General features: G+C 41.2%; 2 protein-coding genes across 3 annotated transcripts in view; both read right to left on the bottom strand.

Moving 5' to 3' along the window:
- Positions 1-1,524: 1,524 nt before the first annotated feature.
- On the bottom strand, positions 1,525-15,938 carry mcm9 (minichromosome maintenance 9 homologous recombination repair factor). The gene is made up of 13 exons (XM_018742407.1): positions 15,827-15,938; positions 13,985-14,301; positions 8,785-9,101; positions 8,167-8,248; positions 7,425-7,625; positions 6,971-7,096; positions 6,591-6,710; positions 5,908-6,082; positions 4,815-5,017; positions 4,073-4,276; positions 3,476-3,558; positions 3,222-3,367; positions 1,525-2,998 (listed from the first exon to the last, which is right to left on the bottom strand). Exons 2-13 carry the CDS (start codon positions 14,292-14,294, stop codon positions 1,525-1,527), a joined length of 3,441 nt encoding a protein of 1,146 aa, XP_018597923.1. The 5' UTR covers positions 14,295-14,301; positions 15,827-15,938.
- A 1,169-nt stretch (positions 15,939-17,107) lies between these two features.
- Positions 17,108-17,927, bottom strand: part of fam184ab (family with sequence similarity 184 member Ab) — a 73,369-nt gene continuing 72,549 nt past the window's right edge. The window contains exon 18 of one of the 2 annotated variants that reach the window (XM_018742540.2): positions 17,108-17,600. In XM_018742540.2, the coding sequence (XP_018598056.2) occupies positions 17,519-17,600 (82 nt within the window). In that variant the 3' untranslated portion in view covers positions 17,108-17,518. The remainder of the gene's footprint in view (positions 17,601-17,927) is intronic. The other variant, XM_018742542.2, reaches the window with a different exon arrangement.

Below are 17,927 nucleotides of genomic sequence, written 5' to 3'. Positions count from 1 at the left end.
AAAAGTTACTCAAGATATTCCTGGGTAGGTTCTATCAGACTCCTCTATCACAGTGACCCATGTTACAATGGATAAGTACCGGGGACAACCCAAACAGAGCGACTAATGGTCAGAGCTACTGCCTTTGGCTCCAAAGGGCATGGGTTTGATCTCCACCTCCAACTGTAGTACCCTTGAGCAAGGTACTTACCCTAAAGCTGCTGAAGTAAAATTACGCAGGCGTATAAATGGGTAAGTAATTGTATGCTTGTAATAACTGTAACCTTAACATTCTAAGTCGCTTTGGAGAAAAGTGGCAAATGAATAAATGTAAATACACAATAGAACTTTGGAATATTTTTTTTTATCAACTTTGACCCATGTAAAACGTAAAAGTTTTAAAATTAATGAAATTAAAAATACACTCTTTTCAGACTCCAACTGAATGTTGATTCATTAACTGATTCATTCCAAAAACATGCAAAATTTTCACCTTGTTGATCACCAGCATTCCAGAACACCAGACATGAGCAGTAAGCACAGTGGAAGTGCGATGAATCACACAGTTTGTTTGGGTACATTTTACTGACATCTATCGGCTGGAGAGGGAAAGACAAATTGCTTTGTTTACGCTCTAAACGTAAAATTTAGAAAATGGATGAACAAAGAAAATGCAATTCAAGACAAGTAATGGTAAAATGTCAAAAAAGGTTAAATTTTGTATAACTTGACTGCTCATACCACAAGGCACCAGCATAACTATCAATGTCTACTCTAGCAATTAGGTGACTCCTTTGTTAATCCTGTATGTTCATAATTGCCTGTTCAATCAAAGGCATTTGAACCGGTGGCATTACTACCTTGATCTCCTACACGGTACACAGAATCCCACGAGTCCTGTTCCAGACTTCTGGCTGATCCCATTAATTTGGCACCACAGTGTGCCTTTCTACCACCTCCATGAGGAATTTCTTCCGTGTAGCCATGGCAACAGCTGAATGCTACCTTTAGTGCACCCAGCACCTGCAGGGCCACATGGGCAGGCTGCAGCCCCCAGGGCAAGCTTCACACCATGCACTTAAATACAAAAAGAACTGATTGCTGCAAAATTCATGACCTGAATTGCAATCTGGCAGTAAGTTAAAAGCATTTTCAGCTCCCCTTAAAGCAACAGTGAATTTTTTGGTGGTGGAAGTCGAGACTAGTAGAGGAAGGAAATTCTAACATTTCCCATTAACCTCTACTACTCAATGTAGCCCACACACAGAGATGAGGTTATGATTTTTTTCCTGCTTGGATCACACTCTTACAGATATGAAATCAGACACATGCACAAGATAAAGGGAAAATGTAAACTGTACAAAATATACTGTACATTTATTCTTATTTAGCAGCACTGAGGACATATGAAATATGTGAGGCTCTTAAATACATACAAGGAAACATATAAGTACTCATACAAATGTGATAACACACACACACACACACACACACACACACACACACACACACACACACACACACACACACACGGGCAGTGCTGGGTCATACTCTGGTTCTCTTATTAGACTCCTTCTCCCAGTCCACCTCAAAATCTGCATCATCTATGACTGAGGAGCTGAATAGAGACTGACCAGTAAGAACTTTAGATCCCCCAGAGCCAAGCTCAAAGCACTTCCTCTTCCTGGTGTTCAAAGCATGCCCTTCTATAGAGTCCTGACCACCACTGGTTCTGGTGGGCTCATTTTGCACCACTGATGGCACTGGAAGCTCTTTCTCCTCGTTTGATGCCACGAAAGAGAAGCAGGAGAGCTTGGCCAGGCTGGATGCAGACACCTTTGTCGCAGAAGAACTTGTATGGGTAGGGCTGCTAGCCTGAGTGTGGCTGTTGGAAGGTGTTGCAGTGCTCAGCCTCTGGAGCAACCTCTGTAATTTGTGCTCCTTTATATCTGCCTCACTTGTCACTGTTGGACCTGCCTTCTTCCCATTCTGGTGATGCAGCCCCTCAGATGAAGAGGTTCCACCTTCCATCTCAGCCATGACTTTACGGCTAAGCTTGGAACTCTCGCTGCTTCCCTCTAACAATTCTCCTGCACCACCTCCTTTCCTGCCCTTAAGTTCACTGCTTCCAGCCTCCTGTCCCACTGATTGCAAACACTGTACATTGCTGCTTTCTGGGTCTTGGAGCACCTCACTGGCCAGGATTGCGTTTAGTTCTTTTGGTTTATGGGATTCACCAACATGGAGGCCACAATCATTGTTGTGCACACTGGTTGTATGGGTCAGCTTCTCCCTGGGACAGAAGGTAAATCCAGTGAGTGTGATCTGTGGCCCACCACTGGTCTCCTTTTTTCCTTGACCATCATGCCAATCAGCTGAGGAGGAGTTCTCCACAGTGCTCCTCTTCTTCAGCAGTGGCTTCTTAGCAGCCACAGGAGTGCTGTGTGATGGCCAGTTAGGGAAGGAAGATGGCTCCAGATCATCCAACAAGTCCACCTCTGCCCCTGCTGGTCCAAGGGCCCCACCAGCCATTGCCCGAAGCCTTCGGCCACGCAGCTTCTTGGAAACCTTCTCCACAACAGAACTAGATCCACCTGCTGGAGAACTGAATGTGCAACCTGCTTGGACAATCTGTGAAATTACACTGGTTGGTTGATCTCCATCAGATGTAGTGTCTATCTTGTGGCTCTGAGCTGCTATAGTTGCTGTGCCCTCCTCCTCACAGCCCTCAGCTGCCGAGGTCTCCCTGTTGCTGCCCTGTGCTGCAGCTGTGTTCTCCTTCATCCTGTCACTGGGTTCTACTGAGGTTCTGGGTGGAGACCTGGAGATTGGTGAAATTTGTACAGAGGAGTTGGTCCCTGCTGGACCAACCAAGGAGTTGAACCAGTCCAGACCATGATCTGATCCATTTTGAGTCAGTGACAGGGGGGCTTCCTGGTCCACATCATCCCTCCTGTTCTTTTCTGGCTTTTGATTTTTGACTGTTGCTTCAGCATGATTTTTGCATATGTTTTGCAGCCTAGAAAAACATAAATTGTTGGAAGCTCACTTTTGGCAAACAATTATTAGTCAATGAGGAAAAATTACTTTGAGGAATTAGAAAATCTGATTCTGTCAAGCACAATATTATAAAATTCCATTTATACATACTGTACTTAGTATTTTTAATGTAAATATGCTTATAACCCCTACATACTTTAAAATCTGCACTCCTTTGCAGTTTCTGTTCAATCATTTCTTACCTTGACAATCTGTCCAGCTCCCGTTTGAGCAGATTGTTCAAACCCAGTGCTTCCAGTATGATTGTACACTGTGTCCGATACTGTTCAGTCGGATTGTCGGGGAACGAAGTGTGTAGTGCATTCACCTCTCCCATGAGAGCACCCCCCTGAAATTGAAATGTACGTGCCTACCATGAAATATGTATAGTTCGACACTGTGGCAGTGTTGCATCTGTTTAAACTAATATTTCATGTAATGGTATGGTAGGACCTACCTGCATGGAACACTCCATCACCGAAATGACAACAACAGCATCCTCAACTGTAACCGTTTCCCGGAACATCAGTCGTGCATGTGCTGTAGGTAAAACCCAACAAAAATAAAGGGGGGGGGGGAGAAAAAAAAAAAAAAAAAAAAAAAAAACAGAATCAACAATCCCTGTCGCGGCTGAAGGCTAAAAACGGTTTCTTTCACATAAGTTGACACCATCTTTCCTATAAATAACTGCATATCTATCAAGGGGGTAGTAGGTGGTGTATTGGGTAGAACTATCACCTTCAATCAAAGAACCCAAATCCTACACCTACTCTAATACCCTTGAGCAAGGTATTTTCAAGGAATTGATACAGTAAAAAATCCTACATGTATAAATGGGAGAACACTTGTAAGTAGCTTAGTGTACAAAGTTTACATTGTAAGTTGCCTTGGAGAAAACTGCCAAAATAACCTTTTCTGGCATTTTGTCTGAATTCACTGACAACTGATGTTACACTAAGGAAGCAAAACTGGAAGTGCTGTGTAGGTGACTGCCTTGCAGAGACAGAGAATGATAGAATCTCTCACTGCTGGAGGGCTGTGTGTGGAACTTTACCTTCTGCCAGGCGTCCCAGGCTCTCCAGCATGCGGATGGTGGTCCGGGCCACGTTGCGGCTCTCGCTGCGCCGCTGCAGCTGGTAGTAGCGTGCCAGCACGGTGCTGGCCTCCTCCAGTGTACGTGGCTGCAGGCTCTTGGCCATGCAGAAGTAGGCCTTCATCTTCTCCATGCCCCACAGGGAGTTGGGGCAGTTGGGGAGCCCTGGAGCTACAGAGCGTGATTGGGTTTGTGGTCATTTGCCTTGAGCACATGCCAGCCTACAGCAAGTGACACGGCCGTTTGGACATGAACGCTCACTTCATGTGACATGATCTGGTATCATGCAAATTCTATGCCAATAGTATGCAAAACTTCAAGGCTCATTTAATTGCTGGCTTTAAACAGATCACTCTCTATGAATGAGGATCATGTTACTTTAACATTTGTGTTTGAAGAACCCAAAAGGAAGCTTAAAGTGCATTTAAGGTCCCTATAATCACAGGGAACCCATGATTTCACCACAAATCCCTTTTTATTACAGCTCAGCAGAAACCTTTATCCAAGGCTCTCAGATATCGTAGAAGACTGCACTTAACAGGGGCAATTATAGTGATCTGTCCTTGTGAACTGGAACTAGAAATCGAGCTTCAGCACGTAAACTCCTCTAATCTCCCTGCTTATACGGGGCAGCTGAAATCACTCAACCTGCACGTGTAGGTGCAGGTTAATGACTGGTTGCAGTATGTGGTGGGACACAAACCCTTGTTCTGCAGGATGAAGGAGGAGATGACCCTGTCCCACTCTGGGTTCTTGGTGTCTAGCAAAACCAAGACCAGGTCAAAGCGGCTCAGGAGTGGGCTGGCCAGTGCCACGTTGACGGAGAGCGGGATTTCAGGGTCGTACTGGCCCTTCGGATTGGTTGCTGCCAGAATAGTGGTCCTGGTATTCAGCTTGCACACCATGCTGCATGAGAGAGAGATGAGGACCTTCTTTATCTTCATTAAAATGAGAGTGGCACTAACATACGGTAGGGTAGACCATTACCTCCCATAATCACAAAACTATCTCACATTTACATGCAAAATAGGCCGCAAGCAGAGAAAAAGCAAAACTTGCAAAACACTGGTGGACAAAAGGATGTACTGATGAAAATGGTGTGCTCCACCATGTCCAGATAACTGCCAGATCCACAATAGATTCTGCATTGTCTGGATGTGGCTAAGACGGTAATATATAATGCACTCTGGGTCATCAGCTTATGAACACACGTGGGACTGGAAGTCTGTCAGTAATTTGCCTTTTTTTAAAAAGAGTCCCTTAAGACATTAAGCCATAACTAATAAAAGCTTAAAAATAATGCCTCTCGATGTATTACCTAGTTAGTCTCCACAAAAACCCCTCATATATCTATAACAATAATAATAATAATACTACTAGAAGACAAATTATAAACACTGTAGAAGGGAGCTGAATTAAGGTGGTCCCACACTCCTGTTTGCATTTTACTGGCATATATCGGCTAGCTGTATAAATACAGGTTTTGCAGCGAATAGAAATATTATAAAATGGAGAAAACCCAAATATAAATACACTTGAAAACGTATCTGTCTTTGAAACTTTCTAACACAAGGACCCAGTGTACATGGCATTAAGGACTATCAGTAAATTGGATTGGGCAGTGAACATCATGGCTTAACTGCTGAGTGTACAATAAAGGTAAATATATGACAAATGGTGTAAATCACTAGTACTATAACTAAAGGCAGTAAGCACTATGTTTTGTGATGTGAGCAAACAGTATCACACAACACTGGACCTCATGATCCTCCAGAAAGGCATGTTCTGCTCCTCACCCAGCCTTGGCTACACTGATGGTCTGCTGCTCCATGGCTTCATGGATGCTGGTGCGATCCTGCTCCTTGATGCTGTTGAATTCGTCAATGCAGCAGAGCCCACCGTCAGACAGAACCAGCGCTCCTGCCTCAAGGTGCCACTCTCCAGAGTCTCTGACTGCCGCCACAGTCAGTCCTGAACGTAAAACAATGCAGGCCATTACTTTTCCTTTATGCACAGAAACTGTTTGCCTGCTTTTACAAAATGTTCCTTTTACTTAGGAAAACAAACAATGGTACATCGACTTGCGCTGACAAATTTAAGAGCATGTTGTATAGCACACAGGAGCTGTCGGTAGTGCTGGTGCCTGACAGATCCTGGGCTGTGGGTTCAAAACCAGTTTCGTGTAGAATTTGTATTTTCTACCTGTGTTTGAGTTTGTTTCCTTCTACAGACCAAAAACAGGTTGTGAAGGTAAAACTGATTCTAAATCCTCCTTTGTGTGTGACTAACTGTGAAAACGTGTTCTGATTTGTGGACTGCTAGTTAACTGAAAGCCGGTTATCTGCAACTGTTTGTTGTAATCACTTTGTTGTGCTAGACAAAGATATCAGCTAAATATTGTTTTCTACTAGTAACACATCACAGCGCCCTGGTACTAGCCTGGGACAACAGCAGAGGGAATTCAGCAGTAAAGTCAGACCTGCATTTGTGGAGCCAATCCCTGCTGTGAGGACAGAGCGGGGCGTGATCTTTGCAGCGTATTTCAAAAACTGCGACTTCCCAGTGCCTGGGTCTCCCACTAACAACAGGTGAGACTCACCTGGAAGAAACAGAAGCATTTTTGCAGGGCTGAGCATGACAAAAAGTTGTTACACAGTACAACACACACTACCAAACATTTCAGACATTTCTAATGAGACCTCCATGAAACATGCTACATTTGTAATACGTTCTACTAAAGGTAACTTCAGGTACTGCATTCCTATTCAAATACCATCACGATTGCCAACATTTTCTCTGTTAGTCTACAGTCATTCTTAAAGAACTGCGACAGGATTAGGAATCGGTGAAACTTCTGACCTCTGACCTTTGTCCCGGAGGTATCTGCCCTGTGGACCCCACCTGCCAACACCAGGGCAACTGCGAGCTTGACCACATACATCCCAAACACCTGTGGACACAGGCTCATGAGGATCTGGTTCCTACCTGTACAGGAAAAACAAGGCCCAAGTGAGAGCAAATATCTTATGAAGTCAAATAAAAAAGCTCAGTCTCTTTTGAGAAAGCAACTTTTCTCTGATCAGACTAAAAGAGTGAAATATGACTCATCATGATACCATTGCAATCAGTTCGAAGAGGACCATCTGGTTAGAAGCGATCAGATCAATTAATTACTAAGACGACACTAATTTATAATTCTGTGCTAATTAATTTGTAAAACACCCAGCAAAGATAGGACAGTAAAGCTAATTGTCAAGGAACTTTTGCATCTGCTCTGTGATTTGGACCTTAAAAGGGAACTTGTAATAAGTACCTTCTAATGGATTGTCTTTGTATTTTTCCCAGAATTCCTCAAACTCCTTCTGGACATCCTCTATAACCAAAGCTGCGGTGGACTGCTCATTATTGACCTCCACAAAGTTGGCCTTGAGGACGACCTCCAGGTCGCAGCGAGAGTCCTGGTACAGCGGTCTCCACCGCTGACGTACGACGCCATACACCGTGACATCATCCCCTGTAGAACACAACCAGGAGCACCGCCAAAAGCCAGGAGGAGGCCAGATTAAGGCAGCAGCTTGAACAATATCAAAACAGCCAAGGGTGTTCACCAGTACTGTGTCCAAAGATGACAAGGAAGAAACGGAATTCCAGATGTCTACAATGTTCTGTCAGTTTTTCACATTTTAGGAATGTGTTTCTCCCTAGTATGATTTGACGCTAAATTGTGACACTGTTTTGTAGCATCAAACTTCATCAGATTAAGGATTAAACACCTTCTTATTTTATTACTGAGTTGATGCTTTAATACAAAGCTACTTATAGTATTTGATCGTTTCATACAACAGCAGGATATTTTACCAAAGCTATTCAGGGAACGTGCCTTGCTCTTGGGCACCATCAGCAGGAATAGAAAATGGGGCTTGAAGTGCCAACTTTCAGGTTAATAACCTTCATATCAATAAGCCTTATGCTGCTGTCCCAGTTCTCTTCTTAAGTAGCAGGTGGATGATGATACACAGACAAAGTGCTCTGCTGTTCTACAAAACGGTCCTCACCAGATTTACAGCTGTCCACCAGATCGTCCTCCAGGATCACCAGCATGGACCGAGGAATGCTGCCCACTGACAGTTTCTGTGCCTGAGTAGGACAGCAGGGAACACCCTTGGCTGGGGACACTTATAGGCCTTATGGGTCTGCATGCCTGTATTTGACAGTATTGCTTCAATAGCTACCAATAATATCGCCTTAAAAAAGGTTTGTCTCCACCTAGTGTACAAAACAGAAATTTTTAAAAAGTCTTATTCCTTAGATTAATTTGAAATGACTGCTTCAGCCAGTGTGTGTGCGTGAGAAATAATCTTACTCATTATATGTGCCATGAATCAGAGCAGAACTGTTGCAATAAAGAAACTGTCTGAAACACTACAATACATTGTATAAAACTAAAATACATAAATCTCAGATTTCCAGTTAAAAACATTACAATTTGAATTCAGTTGCTCCTTTTCCGATGTTGGTTGCATCCTTTTAGATGTCTATTTTTGCTACGACTTATATTTAATCTTAATTTTTAAGTGGCTTGCCAAAATGACAAATAAAGAGTGAGACTTTCAGTGTATTAGTAGAGATTCGGAGGATGAATAATTTAATCTGTTGCAATATCTGAGAGCTACCTGCTCCTGGATCTTGATTTCCTGGTAATCTCTGCAGCCGGATGGTGAGGACGAGCCATCTGACAGGCAGGAGAACTTGAAGGAGTTGCAGCCCTCCTCATTGGGACAGGAGGTTGGTGGTGTGAAGGTGTAGAATTGCTCAAAGTCAGCCTGGACGGTGAACACATGCCTGCAGCGGGTACACATATAGTCCCGCTCGTATTCCAGCACCTTGGGGACACTGGTGCGGATGACAGTGCCCGTGACAGACAGGAAGTGACCGACATCGTGGGACTTGGGGATGTGATCGCGTGTCAGCTCGGGACAAACAGGCAAGCCTGGAAGGAAAAGGAGATGCATTTCACTTTGCTGCTAGTTTTCCACTTGCTCTGAACTGTGCAGATAAAATATGCAGTTGTACTAACTGGTATAATGAAAAATTAAAGCAAATAATTCCTATTCAAAGGTATGTAAAGCCCCACTGGGTGCACCTAAGCATTAACAAGAACTTTATTTCCCAACAATCACTGAACTGTGTTTTTTTACCATTCTAAGCTGCAGTTAGCAGTGCCCATCAGGTGGTGCTCTTTTCTCATTAATAAATATGATATTGCAATGATTTAGAACATCCTATTAAAAGGAAACCTTTTCCTGTTTATAATTATGTACTGAGGCATTATGTGCCCTCTGCAAGGTGAATACAAGAGAATAATATATTTATACTATCTTAGCAATTTGCACATGTATCATCCGGAAGAGCAACAATTTTTGGAACCCCACTAGCTACTTAGATATTCTAGCTTGCAAAACTCAGCAAAGGGATAACTGCTCTGGAAACAACATGTGGAGGTGACCTAGTAAAAAAGACCTCAAAATTTCAACAAGCCTCTACCGGTAATGTCATTCCTGATATATTCTAAAATTTTGGAAATAAAATAAATGCAGAATGCCAGCCTTCAAACACTGCATTCCTGTTCAAATACCATCACAATTGCCAACATTTGGTAGATTAGTGGTTAGAGCTACTGACTTTTTGGGTCCAAAGGCTGCAGGTCTGATCCCCGCCTCTGGCTGTAGTACCCTTGAGCAAGGTACTTATCCTAAATTGCTCCAGTAGAATTACCCAGCTGTATAAATGGATAAATAATTGTAACCATAACATTGTAAGTCGCTTTGGAGAAAAGCATCAGCTAAATGAATAAATGTAAACTTACGGTGTTGTTTGCGTAATGAGGTGACTCTATCCAATGATTCCTTTATTCCCAATTACCACAACTTGAAAAAACTAGATGCAAAGTTCTCTAGTGTTTGTGGGGCAGGGTCGAGAATCAGGTCGCGTAATCAGGATTCAGCACACATGAAGCTTTTTATGCCATCTCTTTTCACTTTTCTCAGAATAGCATCCATGATGGCAAAACATACCCTTAGCTATCGGCTGAGGCCGAATGAAATCCTGCTCAAATGTCAAAAATTTCCGGGGGGAGGGGGGCAAACGCTGTCTACATTTGTGGGTTTAATCCATTTTGTTTTCACAGTACATGGTTTTATCCAGCAGCTTTGAGTCAATCGTCTTGCTTAAGGCCCCAACAGAGTCTCTGAACCGTCAACCTTATCTTCAGCCTCCTGAGACTGAGCAAAGAAGGGATTTCAATACATTTATTGCATTTCTAGAATGCTGTCGAACTCTCATGCCAAACCTGCAGTATCCTTTAAAAGCATGGAATGTCCTCAGTAAGGTGTACTTGAACATGGCATTACAGCATGTAAAGTTTGGCAGATACAGTCCATTCTCGATCACAGATAATTTGGATCATCGCAAATATATTACACAAAAATAATTTCAGCAAAATAAAGGGAAAACATCAATTGTAACCAATTTTCAGTTTTTGATGGAGAAAGTATTTAGTAAAAGTAAACAATTCTTTATACTATTTTGATACTATGTCTCAATAAAGAACCACCCGACAGTCTTCACTGTTAGAGAAGGAACAGATAGTCGCCTTTTAGCGGCAGATATTCTACCCTCCTTGCATGGAAGTGTCTGGTTTCGACTCAAAGTAAAAACAGAGTTACCACTATAGGACATAGCAACACTTACACAAGTCAAGCCTTTTTTTCTGGTAAGTAAATATATTTTTATTTAAGGTATTATTTTATTTACAGTACTGTATTTGCTTTATTATTTTTGTATAAATTAATGCACAGTATGTATGAACATATATACAGTAGAGTACTTATGTGTAGCATGTATGTATGTATGTATACATTTTCAGTTATAGTATTATACCATTAGTTTCCATTACAGTACTATTTCATTTTATTAGGCACATTACACGCTCACCGCACATTACATTTAGTTATAAAACTATTACTCTACCACATTGTGCAGTATACAACACTGTATGGGGGGGACCTCCTTCCCCTATATAGTCCAAAAAAAGGATGGACTGTATACTAAAAAATATGTCCTCTATAGTGGACAAAAGAATAATTTTTTCATGAGTCTCAGGAGGTTATTTAATACACCACATGCTGCCTATAGCAACATGAACACTGTGCAGAGAAAAAATTGATTTGGGGCGTAAACAAATACTGCTGTCTGCAGACAGCCAGGCTTTCAGCCAAAGCCCTACTGGGCTCTTAATCTATGTAACTAAGGTGAAAACTGCCTTCAAATTCAAATTCTGCTAAATGTAATCCTAGGCTTCACAGGTGCTATTTTTAGATCAAGCTGTGTCTCAGACCAGCAGCATTCTGTAGTTTATTAACCACATCCTTCTAAGATTGCTAGAATGACTCCACCTCAAAGGGTTACCACCGGTAGGTTTGAATCCTGCCTTTCAGGTGGATCTCGCCCCTACTTCTGTCAAGGTGTTCCACAGGGCTTAGTACTTGGCCATCTACTCTTTCCCTTCTACACCCCTTCTCGAGGTACAGCTTCTGTGGCTTCTCTTATTACTGCTACACAGATGATACACAGCTCTTTGTACGTATATTTTTTGCCAACCAACACAGATGCCCTCACAAATTGCAATATGTCCCTCTAACTTCTCTACAAGGGTAACAGATTGTCAACCTGCAACTCAACCTCCAAGACTGAAGGTTTCTAAGTCAGGCACTCAATACCTGCTACTTTTTATCTACATATTTTTCTATTTGTAGGCGACTTCATTATGTATTTACTGAAATATGTGTGCTATGACAATGGCTGTATCGAAGAAATAAACTGTGCTTCTGGAATCATGCGTACATAAGGCCTTTCTTTGTTGTAAATGCACTTTTGTTTACTTTGAGGCATACAGTATATTGCTTTAAAGACAAGCATCTGCTAAGTGCATAACAGTAAATGTAACCAAAGAAAACATCAACAACGATACTGGGAATGGACACACTCTTAATGAATGCTCCCTTTGTAAGTAGAGAGACCTGCGGCCACTAGCTGCTAATGTAGGAAATGGGTACGCTAAAGAAAACCGCTTCTCTGTTTCATTGGGTAAATTGATGAGGTGTGTGAGCTGCTGAACAAATGGTGCCGCGGGCTCTGCTTTAATTGCAACCTGTGTCGGAGCTCCTGTCCTGCCACTGGATCTCCATAAGGCGGGAAGAGTCCGTTACTAAACGCTTATCTGCTCCGCGAAACAGATCCTGTATCGTCATCATCAAAACTCAGCACGATGCTTGCTAGGGTTGAGTAGAACCGGGTTCATCCTACCAGCTCTAGTACTACCTGTAGTACAACAGGAGCAGGTATTCAGACAAGTAGCCTGCAGATTGCAAGGCACTAACCACTATACCACCTACCCCCCTTTCAGTGACAAAATTAAATCTTCCCTTAGTACAGGTGGTTCTCTGCTTAGAATGGGGTTTTATTCCGAAAACTTCATAAGTCAACTTCATCGTAAATCATGTTATCTATATTATGTAACCATAAGGATACATAAACAATTAACATGCATGAATGTTACATTATACAACAGGGCTTTGTTATATTTCTTCACTAATTTCATTTATTATTCATATCAAAATGGAGCAGCTGGTAGCATAGTGGCACTCCTACCTTTGGACCTAAAGACTGCAGGTTTGAATGCCAGCTGCAGTGAAATAATAGTAATATGCCGTAATATTAATACAGTAGCGTATTATAAATCTATTTCATGCTGCACTATTATTTTCAGTTTCACTTCTAAACCTGTTTTGCTTTTTCTTTTCTGCACGACCAGAAGACTTAAGTTTTTGTTTGCCAGCCATTTTAAATGAAAAGTAACCTGAAACGAATCACACATGAAACATTCCATAAATACAGCAACATTTTTGTGAATAAACTGCAATGTCTGATAAACATACTGAATGAGTATAAAATATGAGCATCTTGCACAGCGTGACCAGCCAGTGTTATGTTACACCAGATGCAGTGGTCGTTGTTAGACACTACAAGCAAACATCAGGACTCGAAAATAATAAGACTAATGGAGCAGCTTCTGTAAGTCTGGGTCATCATACATTGCATTTATTGCATATCTATACGAATGCAAATTAAATTTACTTGTTTAAGTTACAAAATTACTAATTATTTCTTCCTGTTGAGCATTATCTCCCCACAACAAGACCCGAGGAGGCCGGCCGGCAGTCACAGATGCAACCCCATGCCGACTGAAGATGATGACCAACTGTCATGATGGATGAGATGTACCATGCTGAACTGGGAATTCAAGCTACCACACAGCAACAATATCATTATTACTTGTAAACTGGCTTAGAATTGTTACTTAATCTAGAATGCTCAGGAGGGGTGGGCAACCACTGGCCCTTGGACACCCAGAGGTTTTTTTCTCCCTCAATTTTCAGTTGGGAGCTTTTGTTCCTTTCCTCCGTGGCCAATACTTATACCTCTATAAAAGCATTATGATAGTCGGTAGTCAACTGTCTTCTATGTCTCTTTATCTGATGTATCTGTTTCCCTGCTTTATGCCCGTGTTAAAGTGCTATGTGTCAGTGTGTGAGAAGAGCGCTCTATAAAAATAAATTAAATTGAATTGAATTGAATGTATTGTAAGTCGAAGACCACCTGTACTAAGTGTATTGCACAGCAGCCGCTTTTACCCAAGTCAGGTCAAGCCAGTCAGGGCCTGTCCTGGGATTTGAACTAACAATCTTTGGATTAGGATTACTGACATAAATTACTATGCAACATCCTATTTCCTATGCAACCACCACCACACACCTGAGATCCTGGCATGGAGGTTCCGCTTGATCTGGCATCCCAGTTCTGGCGAGGTGGACTGTAGGACAGCTGTGGCAGCCCTGTGCAGGGCATTGTCAAACACGGACAGCACCTCAGCAGGGAAAGCGTTGAAGTACTCTGCCACCTCCATGTTGGCCTCAAATAGAGTCATGGCATCCACTACCACAGGGTAGTGACGGTCCTCATCAGGCTGCTGCAGGATGTGAAGTAGGTCGGCACGGTGGTGTTCAGTCACAAAATCCTCAAATACTTGGCCGATGAAGGACACCTGGTCAGTATGCAGCAGCATGGTGAAACTGTGGGAGCACAAAAACACATTTCATTCCTTCCTGCAACATGGGCCAGCCTGCAGCTCTCAGCTCCCTGAGATCAATAGATAATATGAAATGTAATTATGTACACGGTGCTCACTCAAGGAAATTCCTTTCCACTATTAGATCATTAATCAATGCAGCTCCAGGAGATAAAAGAAAATCACAGCACATAATGCTTTTATTGCTCTTATGCAAGGAAATAAGCATACCAGTGTTATTATTACTGTTGTCTTCCTTGGCTTTCTGTAACCGTTGTCAGAAAATCAGATGTAATTATTCATATCCTCCCAGGCTAAGTCATTTATGTTTTTCTTATTAAAAAGGTTATATTAAAAAAATACATATATGTGAATTATGTCTAAAAAAACAAAAAAGGCTATAAGGAGATACAGCAATACCACAGCACTGACAATCATAATTTCAAGATAATATTACTCACTGAGCTCCTAACCCAATGTTCTCTGCATTATCTTGTCCATTACCATTTGTTTGCGGGTTTGCGTCTCATTGTGTAACAGGTTGCTATTTCAACCTGACCGCTGTGTCCAGTTCAGCCTGGCTTCATCCTGCGTTCCATTTCATCCTCTGTCATCATATGTTTGCTACTCCCTTTTAAACACTTTCACTGTGTATAAACCTGACACTGTAAGTCATCTGGGACAGCAATAACATTAAGACCAGTTATAACAACTGTTTTTGTATAACAGGGTAATTTTGACTAAAGCAATTTAGGATTAAGTGCCTTGACCAATGGCACTACAGTGAACTCCTTTGAGCACATGATGACAGTTTTAACCAGTAAAGCCACCTGCTGTCCAACAGAAATAAGAGTGCATGAACAGTGTGGTACTATGGTAATGTATTATAGGAGAATATCTGTGGCATTATATTCAATATTGTATTTGTATATATTTACTGTATAACTGGTATTGTATAATGATTTAATTACAGTAGGTATATACTTACATGGTACAGTGTGTAGTGCAACAAGGTGTGGTATACAGTATTATACTGTAACCATGTTATTCAATACTGATCCATACCGCACCTTAAATAACATGGAAATATACGCTCTCAATCCGAGAAACTTGTTTTCTCCAGGAAACGCCCCAATCTTCCCAGTCTATTTAACGCTCCCACGCTCTCTCCTTCCCACAAGCAAACACAGTCACTCCATCATTTTGCCTTTAAGTCCCCCCAGTGGTTGCACACCTACTTTACCCATTTTTCCCATAATGCAACTACTCCAGTAAACACATTTCCCGCTAAAACACAGTAACGCGGGTCGTTACAAAATACACTAAGTGCCGTATTAGTACGGCATGGTACAGTAAATAATGAGTATTGCACAACCTGATACAGCACGGTATGATATTCTGTAACATAGTACAATAAGGCATGGCGTCAGGCGTGTAGAGCAGGAAACAGTATATATTTTATATATATAGCAAAACATGGTGGTGGTGGCGTGCACACACAGCTCTCAGAGTAACACAAGCCAACCTACCTGCTGCTAATAGCGCTATTTCATGAAAAAGTAGATTTTTACAAACTTATGTTTTCTCTGTAAACACCGTCAGTAATATTCACACGAAGTGTGCAGTATTCGAAACACTACATATGACCACAACACTCACGTCAGCTAAACAAGAACACAGAGAAGCGCAGCCCTCTGCACTCTATGTAGCATCACGGACGGACACTCCACTCGGATTTACCGCCATTTCATAAACTCTGCCGCCTTTAGGGGTGAGGCAATAGAAAACAGATAAAATTATATGAAAGCTAATACGATTTGCAATTAAAAAGCTTTATAAAATATCGTACTGAATTAAAAAACTTCAGTTTTAATATATATTTCTTTACTTTATGACCTGTGTTAAAAATTATATATACACATTTAGTTGACCCCACCTCTGCTTTCTTGAATGGTACGGCTCATACTGAGTTCCTGATACGGATGCGGAGAGGAGCACGCGGAACAGCGGATCTTCGCGTGTGACGTCATTTCAGCGCGACATTGCACAGTGACGAAGGCTTGATTTTTTGAGGTTGTTGCTGCAGGTAAAGTTTGCAATGCAGGATCCTAGGAGAAGTTCACCAGTCATCAGTCGAGAAACATAGTCTAGATTCGTTTTTTTTCTGAGAAGTGTTGTTTTAAATTTTAATGCTGTAAACAATATTTTTCATCCGGTTCTGAAAGCTGAAAAATAATTGGCAATTGCGATGCTGCTATCATTTGTGTTTCTACATTTTTTTATGTTTAAAAAATTTAATTTTTTAAAATTTGTATTTATTTATGCATTGTAGGTTATAGGTCACAAGTCTTACCACATTTTTCAAGTTTTAAATAAAGCCATTTGATTTACTGTTTCAGATCTGTCTTACAGGCCTTACCAGGAATTGTAGTATATATATATATAACTGTGTCTCTTGAAACATGACAACAAAATGTGAGAGGAAATAAAAGACAGACATTAAACGTGGGATTTCAAATAACTTTTTATGTTGCCTACTCGGTGGAGACATCGTGTTTAAAGAAAATTGTATGTTTCTGTATATTCAAGGAGCAGAATTTATTGCACTTAGCTCTAGTACACTGTACAAATCCACTTTTGTACATGTCATTCTACTGTTGGTTTATTATTCCAATACATTTTTAACATTACTTAGTTTGACTAGATTTCCAGCTTTGCCCATTTACACGATAAAAGAAAACGTAACAGAAAAATTTGTATTAAATCCCTGACAAATAAGCAGTCCATAAGTAAATGTCACAATAATTTATTTATAGCATACACCAGTATAATATAAATATAAAATATGCCATTTATTTTAAAAGTGGTGAGACATCATTATATCAGTGTTGAGACAACCATACAAACATTTTAATTCTACCAAAATTGATTATGCAGCTGTAACAAACTCTCAATACAGTGCCATTCTAAAATAAAGTACAGAGAAAAGACAATACTTTATACTGCGTTTTAACAAATAATAAGATTTAAACAAATAAATAGCAGCATATCCACCACTCATCAAAAAAAAATGCCTAAAAGAAAATGTCAGATGTACTTAAATGTCACTGTACAAACAAGAAATCCATTCACAGTGAAGAAATAAACAGAATGTAATGGTGTATCATTAAATACATTCCTTTTTTCTCTTTTTTTTTTTACATGCTTTTCAGTTGCAAAAGTCAGAAGGTGAAGTACTGGGCGAACCACTCCTGGCGTTGCGGATCTGGGGATGCGACGGGCGAGTTTTCCATCTCAGGAGGGCTGTGCAGGAGGGACAGGCCACAACAACAGCAGTTATATATTAACGCTTGCCATCACAAGGCCAGCGAGGCTGTAATACTCCAGCGATGTCCTTGTGTGTTATGCATATGTTTCAGTAAGAGAACAACCGCAGCAAGGACATTTAGTGAAGGTTTTGTGAGGAAAGCAGCCGCATTACTTTCATGCTTTTGTAGATTTTACAGATTTTCCCTGAACCACAACGAATTCAGTTATGCTGTATACTGGCAATAAAGGGTTCTGAGTTCTTTATTGTTCATTCCGCTACTCCTCACACTCGATCAAGTAGAATTATGAGCTCGCTGTGAA

This window comes from Scleropages formosus, chromosome 1, assembly GCF_900964775.1.
Source record: "Scleropages formosus chromosome 1, fSclFor1.1, whole genome shotgun sequence".
NCBI classification, from domain to species: domain Eukaryota; kingdom Metazoa; phylum Chordata; class Actinopteri; order Osteoglossiformes; family Osteoglossidae; genus Scleropages; species Scleropages formosus.
This window is presented reverse-complemented; position numbering and strand designations above follow the sequence as displayed.